Source organism: Puma concolor, chromosome B4, assembly GCF_028749965.1.
Source record: "Puma concolor isolate L17-30 chromosome B4, mPumCon1.1.hap2, whole genome shotgun sequence".
NCBI lineage: Eukaryota > Metazoa > Chordata > Mammalia > Carnivora > Felidae > Puma > Puma concolor.
In genome coordinates this window covers 99,635,861-99,650,608 of record NC_141673.1, presented here as the reverse complement: position 1 = coordinate 99,650,608, position 14,748 = coordinate 99,635,861, and the positions used below count along the sequence as shown (strand labels likewise).

Here is a 14,748-nt window from a genome sequence, read left to right as displayed (position 1 = left end):
TGAAAGGATGATCACCTGTTCTCCACTGGCAGTGAGAACTGAATGCAAAGAATGAGTACTAGCTACAGAAAGGATTTAAGAAACGCTTTTTTCCTTGACAGTGAACGAGATAGGGACACAAACACTAGAATACAGTAGAGGATGTTATAGACCCCAGAAACTCAATAAAGGACAGAAAATGAACTTTGAGTGACCAGGAACGACTTTACCAAAGTAGAATTTTAGATGATCACTGAAAGACGAGAAACAAAGGAGAATCGAGGAGATATTTGAAGGAAAGGGCTCTAAAAGTATGTACACAGAGGTCAGAAGGGATGCTCCACAGGGAAAAGGGAGTGAGATGTCTATTTTGAGGGTTTGTTGAGTAAACAGTAGGTGTAGTTATATAATGAAGTACCAGGAAGATTAGGGCAAATAAAGTAGATCTGTTAATGCAGGAGTTAGCTTGATTTAAATAAAAGTGACACTCTAGAGGGGCGCCTGGGTGGTGCAGTCGGTTAAGCGTCCGACTTCAGCCAGGTCACGATCTCGCATTCCGGTCCGTGAGTTCGAGCCCCGCGTCGGGCTCTGGGCTGATGGCTCAGAGCCTGGAGCCTGTTTCCGATTCTGTGTCTCCCTCTCTCTCTGCCCCTCCCCTGTTCATGCTCTGTCTCTCTCTGTCCCAAAAATAAATAAACGTTGAAAAAAAAATTAAAAAAAAAAGTGACACTCTAGAGATCAGAAGATCTAAAGATCACAGGTGTAAATATATAAATATAAATATGATATATATTTTACATACACATAAAATAATACAGTGGAACATGCCTTTCTAAAGCCTTAAGTACAATAATTCTATGAATTCTGGAAATGGTGACCATCTATGGGAAATAAGTGACATGATAAGAGCAACGTTGAAGGGTGATAGTGCCCTTCACAGTATCCAGGATAGACCGACGTGAAGAAGGACCGGAGGCAAGACAAGTAAATTAGGGTGGTTTGTAAGTAATTTCGTTATGAAATAATGAGGCACAAGAATAAGGTGGTATAACTGAGAAGGAAAAGGAAAGAATGGGTAGGTGACAAATACAAATGCAAAGTTTGCATAGAGTCTTACAGAATATTTGGGGTAAGAACGTAATGACACTACTCTGTTTTTAGGTTTTCTGGATCATTCTATGAGCATGTTTTCTCTCATGTCTGGAAAGAAAATACACACTTGGTATTAAGAGGGATAGGAAAATAAAGTAATAGTGCTTTTCAATTATTATTATTATTATCATTATTATTTTTTAGGTTTATTTCTTTATCTTGAGAGGGGTTGGGTGGCAGAGAGAGAGGGAGAGAGAGAGGAGAGAATCCCAAGCAAGCTGTGTACCGCCAGTGCAGAGCCCAATGCGGGGCTCAAACTTACGAACCGCGAGATCATCAACTGAGCTGAAATCAAGAGTCAGAAGCTTAACTGACTGAGCCACCCAGTCACCCGTCTTTTCAATTATTTTTTTAAACATATACTATTCATGGCAACATGATTATATTTTTTCATTTATGCTCACAACACATGCTCAGTAACTTTGATGTTGTCATTCTGATTTCAGATTTGAAGAAGTTGAGCCTTAGTCTGTGAATTTGGAAAGTCCCATATGACCTACCACACAGATAAGAACATGTCCCTTGGCCCTTAGCACACTGCTTTTTTCACTATACAGAATTTTCTTTCTGTTGAGGGAATATTCTGATTTGCTCCTCTGTTGCCAACTAGAACTTTATTCTTTGTCTTCTTAGGTAAATAATGTCTACCGTAGTCAAGTCCGTGTTTATTTTATTTTTAAGGAACACTTTATACTAGAACATTTCTTATTAGAAAGTAGGACTAGTGGATATACAAATGCGTAGAGAAAACTTTCTCTAGACGTGACAGCAATAGAAAAGAATACTCAGCATCTTTTCAAATTTTCCTCTTTGTCAGGTATACTTGAAACACACAAGGAGACCAGTAGTCTAACTGCCAAAAGTTGGGCTATTCTATTTCGTTCGACATATCAAAGTCACTTTGATTTTCATAAAAGAATATGACAGAGACAATTAATGTCCATACGATCTTTCACATTTCTCAGCCTTCCTTGCAGGAAGGGCAGATATCCCACTTCCACAGCAGGACAAAATAATCATTTCCCTCCTTTCCCATGGTAATGGTCTTGGATGGCACAGGGGAAATGGAGTCACAAGATGAAAATAGTACAGGTACCCCTAACTCACTGTTTGGGAGGGAGCCGTTCTGGACAGCTACTGGATGCATATGCAGTTTTGTGTGAGTGAACAAAGAAAAGCAAACTGTTGTCATCTTAGTTGCTGAGCTGTGGGGGTTTGGTTGTTATTGCAGTAAAATCTGTCTTATGCCGACTAATTGAGGTGTTGAACCCACAGTGGATAGGGAGGATTTGAAATCGCAAGACTACTGAAGGCTAGGACAAAAAAGCAGTCAACTTTGATCTCAGAGACAGAGTAAAAAACATGAAACGATAATTGCTTTAAAAATTGTTTCTTGGGGTGCCTGGGTGGTGCAGTCTGTTGAGCGTCTGACTTCAGTCAGGTCACGATCTCGCGGTCCTTGAGTTCGAGCCCCACGTCAGGCTCTGGGCTGACGGCTCAGAGCCTGGAACCTGTTTCCGATTCTGTGTCTCCCTCTCTCTCTGCCCCTCCCCCGTTCATGCTCTGTCTCTCTCTGTCCCAAATAAATAAATAAACGTTGAAAAAAAATTAAAAAAAAAATTGTTTCTTTTTGGAGGGGAGGGGGTGTTATTTGAAGAAAACTCACCAAGAAGTCGCGGCAGATTCACAAGAGTCACAAGATTCAATACTCAGAAAAATAACTTTTCATCCCACCCCACCCCAGCAAAACATCCTTTTTTCCCCTATTATCTTAGCAGGCAAAGGTATCTCCCCCTTACCGTCTTCATAGTCTACAGGATATGGTGGATATGGTGGAGGCAGCCAACAAAAAGACGGACTGTGGAGTTTTGAGTTGGTAAAAATATTTAATCCTGCAGACTGGAAGAAAATGGATTATTAAAGCATATTGGCAATCCAATCCTGAGAATGGAATCTTTTCTTACATTTGTACTGTAGGGGTCAAGAGCAGGCTGCCCAAAGCGAATATAGCATATTGATTATTTTGAATTGAGGCTAGTTGGGAAACATTTGGTTCAAGGACACTCAATGCCTCCTCTGTCTTCCTCACAGCGGTAAATAAATCTCCCACATGAAAGGTACCTTTTCATGGAAAGGGTAAGGAAAATAAAAATCCTTATCACCAGAAATAGGAACTTTAAAGCCAAGAATGTTGTAGAAACAAACCCCGTTATTATTTTTTTAATCTATGACCTCAGCCCAAATTCCATTTAGAATTCTAAAGCTCCCGAACATGTTTTCTTTATCCCGTCAGTTTCCCACAAATTTGTCTTCTCTTTGGCTAAAAAGTACAAAAGCTTCCTGTTTGTTCATTCCTTTAGGTCTCCATTTCATTATTGGGCCCCCAGAGCATGTAATAAAACCGTTTTTCTCTCCTGTTAATCTGTCTCATGGAAATCTAATTCTTAGTCCAGCCGGAACACCCCGAGGCGCAGAGGAGGAATTTTTCCTTCCCTACATGATCACACTTTCATTATTATCATGCATATAGCCCATAGGATCATCATGAAAGTGCCACACAAAAAGGAAGAGAGCTATTTTATAAATATGAAAACGGAGTCACAGACAGTCCAGTTCATCCCGTTAGTGACTAGGAGTTGGGATTAGAACCCTGATTCTACTGATTCCTATTTCTGAATTTTGTTGCTATCTGCTGATGCCTCTTTAATTATCTTTTGCATCCAAGAAACTATTTTGCATCTGTATGTTTATCTTCCCTTCCTTTTCTCCAACCAACCAATATTTGTTTCTCCAAACAAATATATATATATATATATATATATATATATATATATATATAGAGAGAGAGTGTGTGTGTGTGTGCGCGTGCGCACAGAATAATTGTTTATGTTTCTTTTCATTTGAAATTAGAGGGTTGCACATTGGAGATTTTTCTTCACAGTTAGTTACACTTTGTGTTGTTTAAGTTTTATTGGAAAATGTGTCTTTCCCTAAATATCTATGCTCAGCCCATCCCTTTCCTAATTTAGCCTTGCTTCTTTTCTTTCTCATTTTCTTGCAAGTATCTTGAATCTCTGCATCCAAAACATACATGCAGATGCCTACAGTAGTCTGATTCCTCGAGTTCACCTGGTCCCAGCGGCTTCTTTCCTCACTATTAGTCACCAGGAAATATGACTCGCTGTCTTACCTCCGAATACGCGGGAAACTGTGCGAGGCTGAGACACAGTTATCAGTGGTGGCAGTGACATGAAATAGGGAGAAAGAAGTCAGAAGCAAATGTTTAAAGATGAAACAGTTAGCTAATGAGCCTAAAGAGTCCTCTACCTACCCCTCTCTCACCAACTGATTTACGATCCCGGAGGCTCTAGAAGAAGGAGATTTAAATTGCTCTCCGCTACGCTGCGGAAGAAGGGCACGTTTCCTCAAGATACAATAAGGGTTTTAAGCCCTCTTTGGTCGTGTGATAAGACTTCATCTCAAAGCTGGACAAACTCTCCCTTCGTAACACTGTCTAGTTACAGTTAATCTGAAAGCTAGACATTTTATGTAACCTGCCCCAGGCCTGCTCACATTCCGACCCAAGTTTTGTAAATCTTTTCTTTGTGAAAGACTACTTTCAGTTTTCCCGGAAATTTTACTGCAGTAAAGATGATGAAAGTATTATACTTTGTGTATTCAGTCATTTATTTATTCAACATTGTATGTATTGTGCAACAGACTGACAATAATGGCCGCCCATAAGGTACTCACCTTTCACTGTGGAAAATGTTTCACTATGCTCACACACTAGAATCTCTGACAATTGCTGAGGGGGCTATGGCAGTCGTAAACAGCTTCGGGATCAACCTGGTTGAGGCTGTGGGCCCTAAAAGCATACCACTTGCACTAAAGAGTGCAAGATACATTGATGATTGGATATCCGTATGTGCACAAAGTTCCCCGTGCTTTTGAGGTTTCAGTGTTTTTCTGTTAAGCTTAGCTTTGTTTTGGGAGGGTGCAGGATCAGATTCTAGAGCTTAGAAGCCCATTTGTTCTCCACTTCAACAAAAACTTAAAACTCAATGTTGTTTATACTTTTGGGACGACGAATTACCTCAAAAACACTGTAAACGTCATCCTCTTTTACGGTCCACTTTGGTGTGTAAACAATTCCATTGTGAACTATGTCCTCTGCCTCGATACATTTTTCACCATATGCATTCATGGGACCTCCGTGTGCAACGCTAGGGACCCTCTTCGGTGGCAGCAAATCATAGACCTGCAAGATTGAGAGAACAAAGGGAAAATTCTTGTTTTGTCTTGGCTTTTAAGTTCATTTTTAGTGTGATAATGTTCAATCTGGGATTTAAAAGATTGTGGTGTTTATTGAATACTCCCATGCCAATGATACAAAGAACCACAGACAAATCATGGGGAGATAATAAATGTTAGGGATCCTAATCCTGTTGTGGTACAAAAGACATTAATACATAGAGAAATGAAATTAATTGATCAAAGTCTCAGAGCCCATTTCGGTTGAGTAAGAATAAAACTCGTCTCCTGTCTCCTAGACCAAATGCCTATCTTTTTTTTTTAAGTTTATTGATTTATTTTGAGAGAGAGAGAGACAGACAGGCAGAGAGAGAGAGAGAGAGAGAATCCCAAGTAGGCCCCATGCCTAGTGTGGAGCCCAACATGGGGCTTGATCTCACAACCATGAGCTCACAGCCTGAGCCGATATCAAGAGTTGGATGCTTAACCAACTGAGCCACCCACGTGCCCCCCAAATGCCCGCTTTTAAAAGGAAGCCAAAAATGTGGACAGCATAGAGAAGTGTGACAGGAGCACAAAAGCCACTCATAATCCCAACAGTCAGAAATAATTTCCGTACATTCCCAATTCATTCCTTTTCCCATTTTCTATGATTGAGTTCTTTTGAACTCTTACTGAGTTTTTTGTTTTTGTTTGTTTTAGTCTACTATTTTAGTTCCAACTCTAGCTTGACCAAAAACTAGGTGCCCAGGCAACCTAGAAATAAATCAATTGCAGTTCAGTTTTTGCCCAGAGCCTGGTGTCAGGCCACCTGCTCAGTCACATAGTACCCAGGCCATTAAATAAACACAGACCTTCTAATGTGGCTGCATTCACCTCTTGCCTATGCTACTGCGATAACCTACTAATTGTTCCCATTTTTTCATTCTTGCTCTCATTCGCTCAGCAGCAAACAGCATCTCCTTAACAGATAAATCGGAATTGGCACTCTTCTGCTTACAACTCTTCAGATTTACCATAGCATTTGCTGTCACCTCCAAACTCCACTCCAGGCTAACAGAGCTCATCACAATCTTCCTTACTTTCTATTTTACCTACAGTCCCTACCATCCTCATCTCTCCCCATTACTTATTAGGTTATTACCTTTTCGTTTTATTTTATTTTATTTTTTTAAAAATTTTTTTTTTTCAACGTTTATTTATTTTTGGGACAGAGAGAGACAGAGCATGAACGGGGGAGGGGCAGAGAGAGAGGGAGACACAGAATCGGAAACAGACTCCAGGCTCTGAGCCATCAGCCCAGAGCCCGACGCGGGGCTCGAACTCACGGACCGCGAGATCGTGACCTGGCTGAAGTCGGACGCTTAACCGACTGCGCCACCCAGGCACCCCTACCTTTTCGTTTTAGAACACTCCAGTCTGACCTTTGTTCTGACCTCAAGCCCTTCGGGCGCGCTGCCCTCATTCTTCATAATACTTGTCCTTGCTCACCGGTTTGAGCAAGCACCTAGATTTTAGGGGAAGCTTAAAAATCAGGCATTTCACATACTGTCTTGATGTGGAGCATTAAAGGTGGCATGGAATGAGATTTGATTCAAACTCCACCCTTAAAATATATTTTATATATATTATATATTTTATATAATATATTATACATAAATATATATTATATTTATATATTTATGTATACATAAATATATATTATATTACATAAATATAATATAAATATAAATATATAATATAATTATAATTATATATTATATACAACATAGATTATATTATTATTATAATCATTATAATTATATTATATATAATATAATTTGTATATAATCTATATTAATATATATATTATATTATATAAATATAATATAAATATAAATATATATTATATAAATTGTTATATATTATATAATATATATTTCTATATAATATATACTATATAATATTTTTGTGTAATACATATATTTTATATGATATATATTATATTTTATATTTAAATATAATGTATATGTTATATATAATATATATTATGTAATTTTACATAATATATGTATGTTATATTATGTAATATAAGATATACATTATACTTAAATATATATAATATATAATTTATATACTATATAATATATATTATATAGTATATATTATAACATTATATATAATATATAATTTATATAATATATAATATATATTATATATAGTATATATTATAACATTATATATAATATATATTATATTTTAATATATTCTATAGTGGCTTTATCTGCCATAGCTGTGTTTTCTTCATTCATAAAATTAAGGTAATAATGACCACCTTAAGGAATTATTACTCATGTGTTGATTCCCTAACAATGTGTGGAGCACCTTTTATTCATAAAGTGCTGTGCTAGGCGGTGAATGCAGTGGGGAACCATATTGCTCCCTCACTGAGAATATATCAGGAGAGAGAATGAAGTGAGAGCAGATTATGTTAAGCACCTGGCGCAATGTCTTTTGTGGAACTGAATTCAAGTCCAATTCATACATAACTTACCAGAGTATGCCTGACCCTCTGAAGGACGCGCCCTCTCAGTTATAACTGGTCTTAGCATATGTGCGTTTTCTGACATCCAAGGCTGAAAGGGGACTCACCGAATGAGGCGAGAGCTCAGCTTCAGGCTTCATGAGCAGAACGCTCTGGTCAACCGCACGGAGGGCACAGAGAGAATGGGGAGTGGCTGTGACCTCCAGGTTGATGTTTGAGGCCGGTGGGCTCTGGGCTGAGGAGAAGCTCAAAGTGACCTGTCAAAAAGATATGATTATGACAGCAAATGTTCTAAGTATTACAGCCTCAACTCCTCTACCCCAGACGAGGACTAATTCTTTCTACGCTTGGTTTCCCTTCATCCTTTTTGGAGCAGGCTTAAGAGGTGCGTACCCGTGGGGACTACCAGTGAACGATCTCTGGGATAAATTGGAAATGTAGCTCCAGTGCACTGAGGTTTCCTGGTCCTCGTGTAACTGGTGAAATGTACATTGGTTTTGATCACATTGAGACAGAATCCCCGACGGGCAAAAGAGCACACACTGCTAACAAAGATACATACTCTGCTGCATTTGACCTATCTCCGTGCGGTGTTTTCGTGGTGAAGGCGCACAGTTTGCACGGTGCCGTGAAAAGTCATGCTCCACCTCTGAGACCAGCCGCCTGAAGCCTCCTCCAGGTCGCAGTCTTAGTCGTCTGACATTCTAAAGGGGTGCAGGGCTGCTTCGGCCAGGAGAAACTCACTGATAAGTGAACCTATCCGTTCTTCATGTTTATGTAAGATTTTGTTTACGTAAGATTATGTTTATGTACATTTCTGGAGTAGCATCTGAGTTTTATTTTATATTCAAAATAGAGAAGGAAATAATTTAGAATCTAGAGTCTGTAGTAGCACCAGGAAACTTTCCGGGTTCTTGAACGGCAAGGTGATTTGGATTGGAATGAAATGTCAGTATGCTTAGTTAAAATGATATCTAACTTGTGTTGCTGAATTTAACCGTGATCATCCTGCTATGCGGTCTGTGAATTAATGTAACAATTGGATTCGTGTATCATGAGAGCTACACGAAAAACAATTAATAGATTTATTCTCAAAATGAGGAAGTATTCATCTCTGTAGTTCACTATATTATGAAAACATGGCGTATGGAGAATTCAAACAAAACGTGTTTGTTTTTGTTTTCAGAAAACTTAAGCGTATGAAAACGTGTTTGTGAGTGCCTATTTGAAATGAACACATGAATTATTTGGCATTATAATCCACCGAAACGACTATTAATCAAGAAGTGACTACATTAGAAAATGTAAAATGCTTTACTGATATGCGAACAAAGGATTTTAAGGCATAGTTGGAGAGTCTGCACTTATCCACATTAATCAGTGTTATCCTTTAAAAATGTTTGTAGTGTTTATTTTTTAAATTAAAAAAATTTTTTTTATTTATTTTTTGAGACAGAGAGACAGAGCATGAGCAGGGGAGGGGCAGAGAGAGAGGGAGACACAGAATTCGAAGGGGGCTCCAGGCTCCGAGCTGTCAGCACAGAGCCTGACACGGGGCTCGAACTCACAAACCATGAGATCGTGACCTGAGCTGAAGTCAGATGCTTACCCGACTGAATCACTAAAGCGCCCCTTAAAAAAAATTGTTTTGATGTTTATTTATTTGTGAAAGAGAGAGAGTTAATCAATGTTATGCTTCGTAAATAATTCGATCCAGTTAAGAATGACAGGCAAAGTGTTATGTGGTATTTAACCTATACGCTAGATCTGTTATTGTTAAAGTAAGAAAGAGAGATACGAATTTTGGATAGAAAACAGTTTTTCTCTATCCTAATGAAGATTGAAGAGAATACTTGAAGTATATTATTGGTTTGAGGGAACACACGTCTCAGACCGACTTGGCTCTTCCCTCCCATTTTCTCAGCCTGTTCTTGCCTCTGTTTGTTCATCAGCCTGCCAGGCTGTCTACCTTCTAAGGTCCTCAGTTTTTAGCTTTTTAATACCTCTTTTTTTCTAACTTCTGGTGGTAAATGAAAATAGTCACCTTTCTTCTAAATACTTTTCTGGTTTTCACAGCGTCTCTCTACTCGTGATGAATAAGTTACGAGATATCTGATACGAAGAGACTGAGAATGATATCCAGGGGCTTGCGCTCCTCTGTGGCAATTTTCTGGTGTTACTCAGGAATGGTCACCTGTTTTCTACCAGCAAGAAACCCCTGCTGGAATAAGCAAAGTGTGCCGAAAGCTATAGCATAACATGGCCATTCCAAGGTGTAACCAACAACTAACTACCCACGATTAGCAGTAAGGGCATTGAAGTTTGAGACAGGAATCTCTTCTAGGTTCACATGGAACACAAAGAACATCCAAACAGAGCAGAAGAAACTATGCCCTTGGACACGCGTCCTGTTTACTAGCATTCTTTAGTACGATAGAATTAAAATTTTATATCAGAATCCATTGTGTATTTTTCTTAGATCATTACATGTTTTTTAAAAAAGATAATCTAATGTAGTTCGCATTGCAGAAACGTTCACTTGCCATCAAAGCGTAGTTTTTTTTTTTTTTTTTTTTTTTTAAGTTTCCTTATTTATTTTGAGAGACAGAGCACGGGCGCATGCAGGAGGGGTGGAAAGAGAAGGAGAGAGAGAGAATTCCAAGCAGGCTCTGCGCTCTCATTGCAGAGCCCAATGTGGGGCTTGAACTCATGAACCGTGAGATCATGACCTCAGCCAAAATCAAGAGTCAGGCAGTTAAATGACTGAGCCACCCAGGCGCCCCTAAATGTGTAGTTTTTTGTTTGTTCTTAAAAACATTTTTTTAAATGTTTATTTATTTTTGAGAGAGAGAGAGAGAGAGACAGAGCATGAGCAGAGAGGGGCAGAGAGAGAGGGAGACACAGAATCTGAAGCAGGCTCCAGGCTCTGAGCTGTCAGCACAGAGCCTGACTCGGGGCTCGAACCCACGGGACTGCAAGATCATGACCTGAGCCAAAGTCGGCCGCTTAACCAACTGAGCCACCCAGGTACCTTGCATAGTTTGAATGTTCATAAAATTCATATTAAAGAGTCCTAGGTATATTTTTAAAAAGATAAGTGAAGTTGGTGGATGCTCTCTGATTGTTCATGTTAAGCACCAAATTCTGTTGGGATAGAGGCTTCTTGTTACAACTATATATTCTTTGGAAACATGAGAAGACTCCATTTGCAACTATGTTATATTTTTATGCTATAGTCATTATTAGAGTGCCCAGGCTGTGTTTCTCAACATGGGGCACATACATATACCCCTGTTCTGTATTATCAAACTGAATTTAACCTCACAATGAGTTACTGGTTTCTGCAATAGCACACTGAGGTGCATCGGGGGTATGATGGGATAAAATGGACACATCCTGGGGAGACATCATTTTTAACTCAAAATTTGGGGAACGAAACGTCAAGATTAAAACTATTCAGGTTGCATAACAGAATAGATTTTGAATTGCACATGAATTTTGAGATAAAACAAGAAACTTGTCAAACATTGTGTGTCTAGGGCCACCTGCTTTGAACTTCTTCACCAGCCCTCTCAGGGTATGGCATCACTCTCGGCCTCTGGATGTCCTTCGGAGGAAAGTTCCAGGGACACTATGTGACAGTTTTAGAAACGGCCGCGACATCTTTGTTTTCCATCCTTCAAAAGGGGAGATGAATAAAAGGACTGCTGATACAGGTGACTCACCTTATTGGCAAAACAGTTTTCGATGTTGATTTTCTCCGTGTCGGCAATGATTTCTCCATCAGGCAAAAAAGCATACAGCAGCAACTGGGCATCAGAAGCGATGTCCGACTCCACTCGAAAGGAGAAGGAAAATACCCCTTTCACTGGAGAGGAAGAAAACGTTCAAGATACTTGATTAGGAAGAGGGAGGAGTTCTCAACTTTACACAGAAGAGACCCTCTAATGACTTAACTCCTTCTAACATTTGGAGCACACTAAAGGAAGAGAAGACTTGCATTCACACCATCGTGTATGCAGTTGTGTTGAGTGCGGACGTGCTGAGCCAATGACGTTCTTCCCGAAAAGCGTAGGATACATTGTGCATTTCCTCTGCTCAAGTCGAAAAACGCATTTAATGCGCCTTTCTGGTTTTCAATTGAAAAAAAGATTTAAGACTCTACTGTAGAGAACGAACTGAGGGTTGTAGGAGGGGAGTGGGTGGGGGATGGGCTAGATGGGGGATGGGCATCGAGGAGGGCACTCGTTGGGAGGAGCACTGGGTGTTATATGGAAGTAAGGAATCACTTAAATTCTACTGAAGCCAGTGGCTCTGCTATATGTTAACTAACTTGAATTTGAATAAAATCTTGGAAGGAAAAAAAAAAAAGATTTCTTAAGAAAGAAATCAAGAGGGAAGAACTTCTAGATATCGTTAATTACCTCTACCTATGATCCACATCAACACAATTCCTGTCATATGCACAAGGAAAAGGCAAAGAACGCAACCTCATCTGGACCTTCAGGGCATTTTCAATACTGCAGAGATATGGGTACGAATAATTACCGACAAAACCAGGTGTGAATCTGAGTTTTACCGGGGAATTGCCTATATTTATCTTAGCTGCTTCTTTCTGCATGCATTGCATAGTGCTTATGAGATGTCCACACTTAATTTTCTCGTAAACGAGCTAAGTTCTGGGTAGCAGGAAATTCTTTCAAAAGTATAGCTTTCCTGTGTCTTTAGAAAGTTGGAGGGCAGCTTGGGGTGAAGAAGCACGGAAACAGCAGGGTCAAAATAAATTCGAAACTTCTGGCTTCTGTCATCTAGCATAACATGCTCTATGTCCATCCATGTTGCTGCTAATGGCCAGATCTCCTAGGGAATATAGTCAATGATATTGTAGTAACATTGTATGATGACACATGGCGACTATATTTATCGTGGTGAGCGCCGAATAATGTAAAGAATTGTCAAACCAGTATATTGTACACCTGACATTACTACAGCACTGTGTGTTAATTATACTTCAATAAAGTAATTTGAAACCATAATACTAAAACCATATAAAGAGCACATAAAAAGTGTCACAACAGGGACGCCTGGGTGGCTCATGTGGTTAAGCATCCGACTTCGGCTCAGTTCATGATCTTGCAGTCCGTGGGTTCGAGCCCCGCATCGGTCTCTGTGCTGACAGCTCGGAGCCTGGACCCTGCTTCAGATTCTGTGTCTCCCTCTCTCTGTGCCCCTCCCCTGCTCGCATTCTCTCTCTCTCTCAAAAATAAATAAACATAAAAAATAGCATAACAACATCTTGAGGGCATGGACTTTTTATCCAAAACTCTTATTATAGAGATATATCAGGACAGGAAGCTATATTATTTTCAAAGTTAGTTCTCTTCAAATATAGTTCAAGTATGTAAACTTCAAATAAAGTTTAGCTACCACAGGTTGTAGACAAAGAGATATCTTATCCTTTATTTATGAATTACTTTAAAAATATTTCTTGTGTACCCACTCTGTGCCAAGGACACGGAAATGGGGTTTCTTTTCTTTTTTTTTTTAAAGTTTTTTTTTTTTTAACGTTTATTTATTTTTGGGACAGAGAGAGACAGAGCATGAACGGGAGAGGGACAGAGAGAGAGGGAGACACAGAATCGGAAACAGGCTCCAGGCTCCGAGCTGTCAGCACAGAGAGCCTGACGCGGGCTCGAACTCACGGACCGCGAGATCGTGACCTGGCTGAAGTCGGACGCTTAACCGACTGAGCCACCCAGGCGCCCCGGAAATGGGGTTTCAAAGGTAAAAGACAAACATATTTTAATTTTTGTAATGGGTACTCCTTCGTTTTTTCCTGCATATACTGATTCACCTTGGGTGAATGAGCTTTTTGATTCCTAAACATGCTGCTAATAAAAGTTTTTATTTTATTTTTATTTTGTTTTTGTAAAATGATAGCTTATAATTATCAAATGAACAGAAAAAAAGGAAGCTATTTATGAGATTTAGCCTAGGGACATGTAACAAATAAACAGACCAAATGTATTTATCTTTTTGTAACAGACCCCCCCTCCCCTTTTTTTTTAAGTTAATTATCCTTCCCGGGATAACAGAAATCGAGAGATGTTGGTGATTCATGAAAATTCAGAAGGAAAGTGCCGTATAAGATATAGAAATGTTGTGAACCAACTTGACTTAAATGACGTTTAGAAAACGCTGAAGAGGAGAAGAATAGAAATACTAACATTTATCAAGATAGACCATATGTGGGGCCATAAAACATGTCTCAGTAAATTTAAAAGAAATGACCACAATGGCATGAAGTTAGAAATCACTAAGAAAAGTTTCTGAAAAATACCTCAATATTTAGACACTAAAAAACATACTTATTTTCTGACTCACCCAGAGTCCAAAGAAGAAATTAAAAGGGAAATCTGACAATGTTTCGAACTGAGCACAAATGAAAATATCCCATGCAAATACTTGTATGATGCAGCTTAAGCAGTATTCTGAAACCTAACGTTGTTTGTCCAACGCTTTCAAAATTTCTTGGGACTGATAACTCTTTTTGTCCTAGAAAGCGTTACACTTAAGGCCCCACCAATATCTAACGTAGACAATAAGATGGTATTTGGGACTTTTGAGATGATGAGACTTACATGAGATTTTGGACTTGAGTTAATGCTATAAAGGATTGAGTCTTTTAAGGCTGTTGGGATTTTGCATATGGGACAGATGTGAATCTTTGGGGCCAGAGGGCAGTTTGTGGTAGGCAGATTAACGTCCTCCCCAAAGATATCATAATCTGAAAAAGTTGTGTACATGTTATGTTACACAGCAAAAGGGACTTTGCAAAT

The 14,748-nt window shown here is 39.1% G+C and overlaps 1 protein-coding gene across 2 annotated transcripts in view; it reads right to left on the bottom strand.

The window, feature by feature from the left end:
- The window catches only part of LOC112867881 (pregnancy zone protein-like), a 48,102-nt gene that overhangs the window by 12,880 nt on the left and 20,474 nt on the right, over nt 1-14,748 (bottom strand). The window contains exons 14-17 of one of the 2 annotated variants that reach the window (XM_025930906.2): nt 11,635-11,777; nt 8,017-8,166; nt 5,228-5,392; nt 2,931-3,030 (exon numbers count right to left, since the gene is read on the bottom strand). In XM_025930906.2, coding sequence (XP_025786691.2) covers nt 2,931-3,030; nt 5,228-5,392; nt 8,017-8,166; nt 11,635-11,777 — 558 coding nt within the window. The remainder of the gene's footprint in view (nt 1-2,930; nt 3,031-5,227; nt 5,393-8,016; nt 8,167-11,634; nt 11,778-14,748) is intronic. The other variant, XM_086714123.1, reaches the window with a different exon arrangement.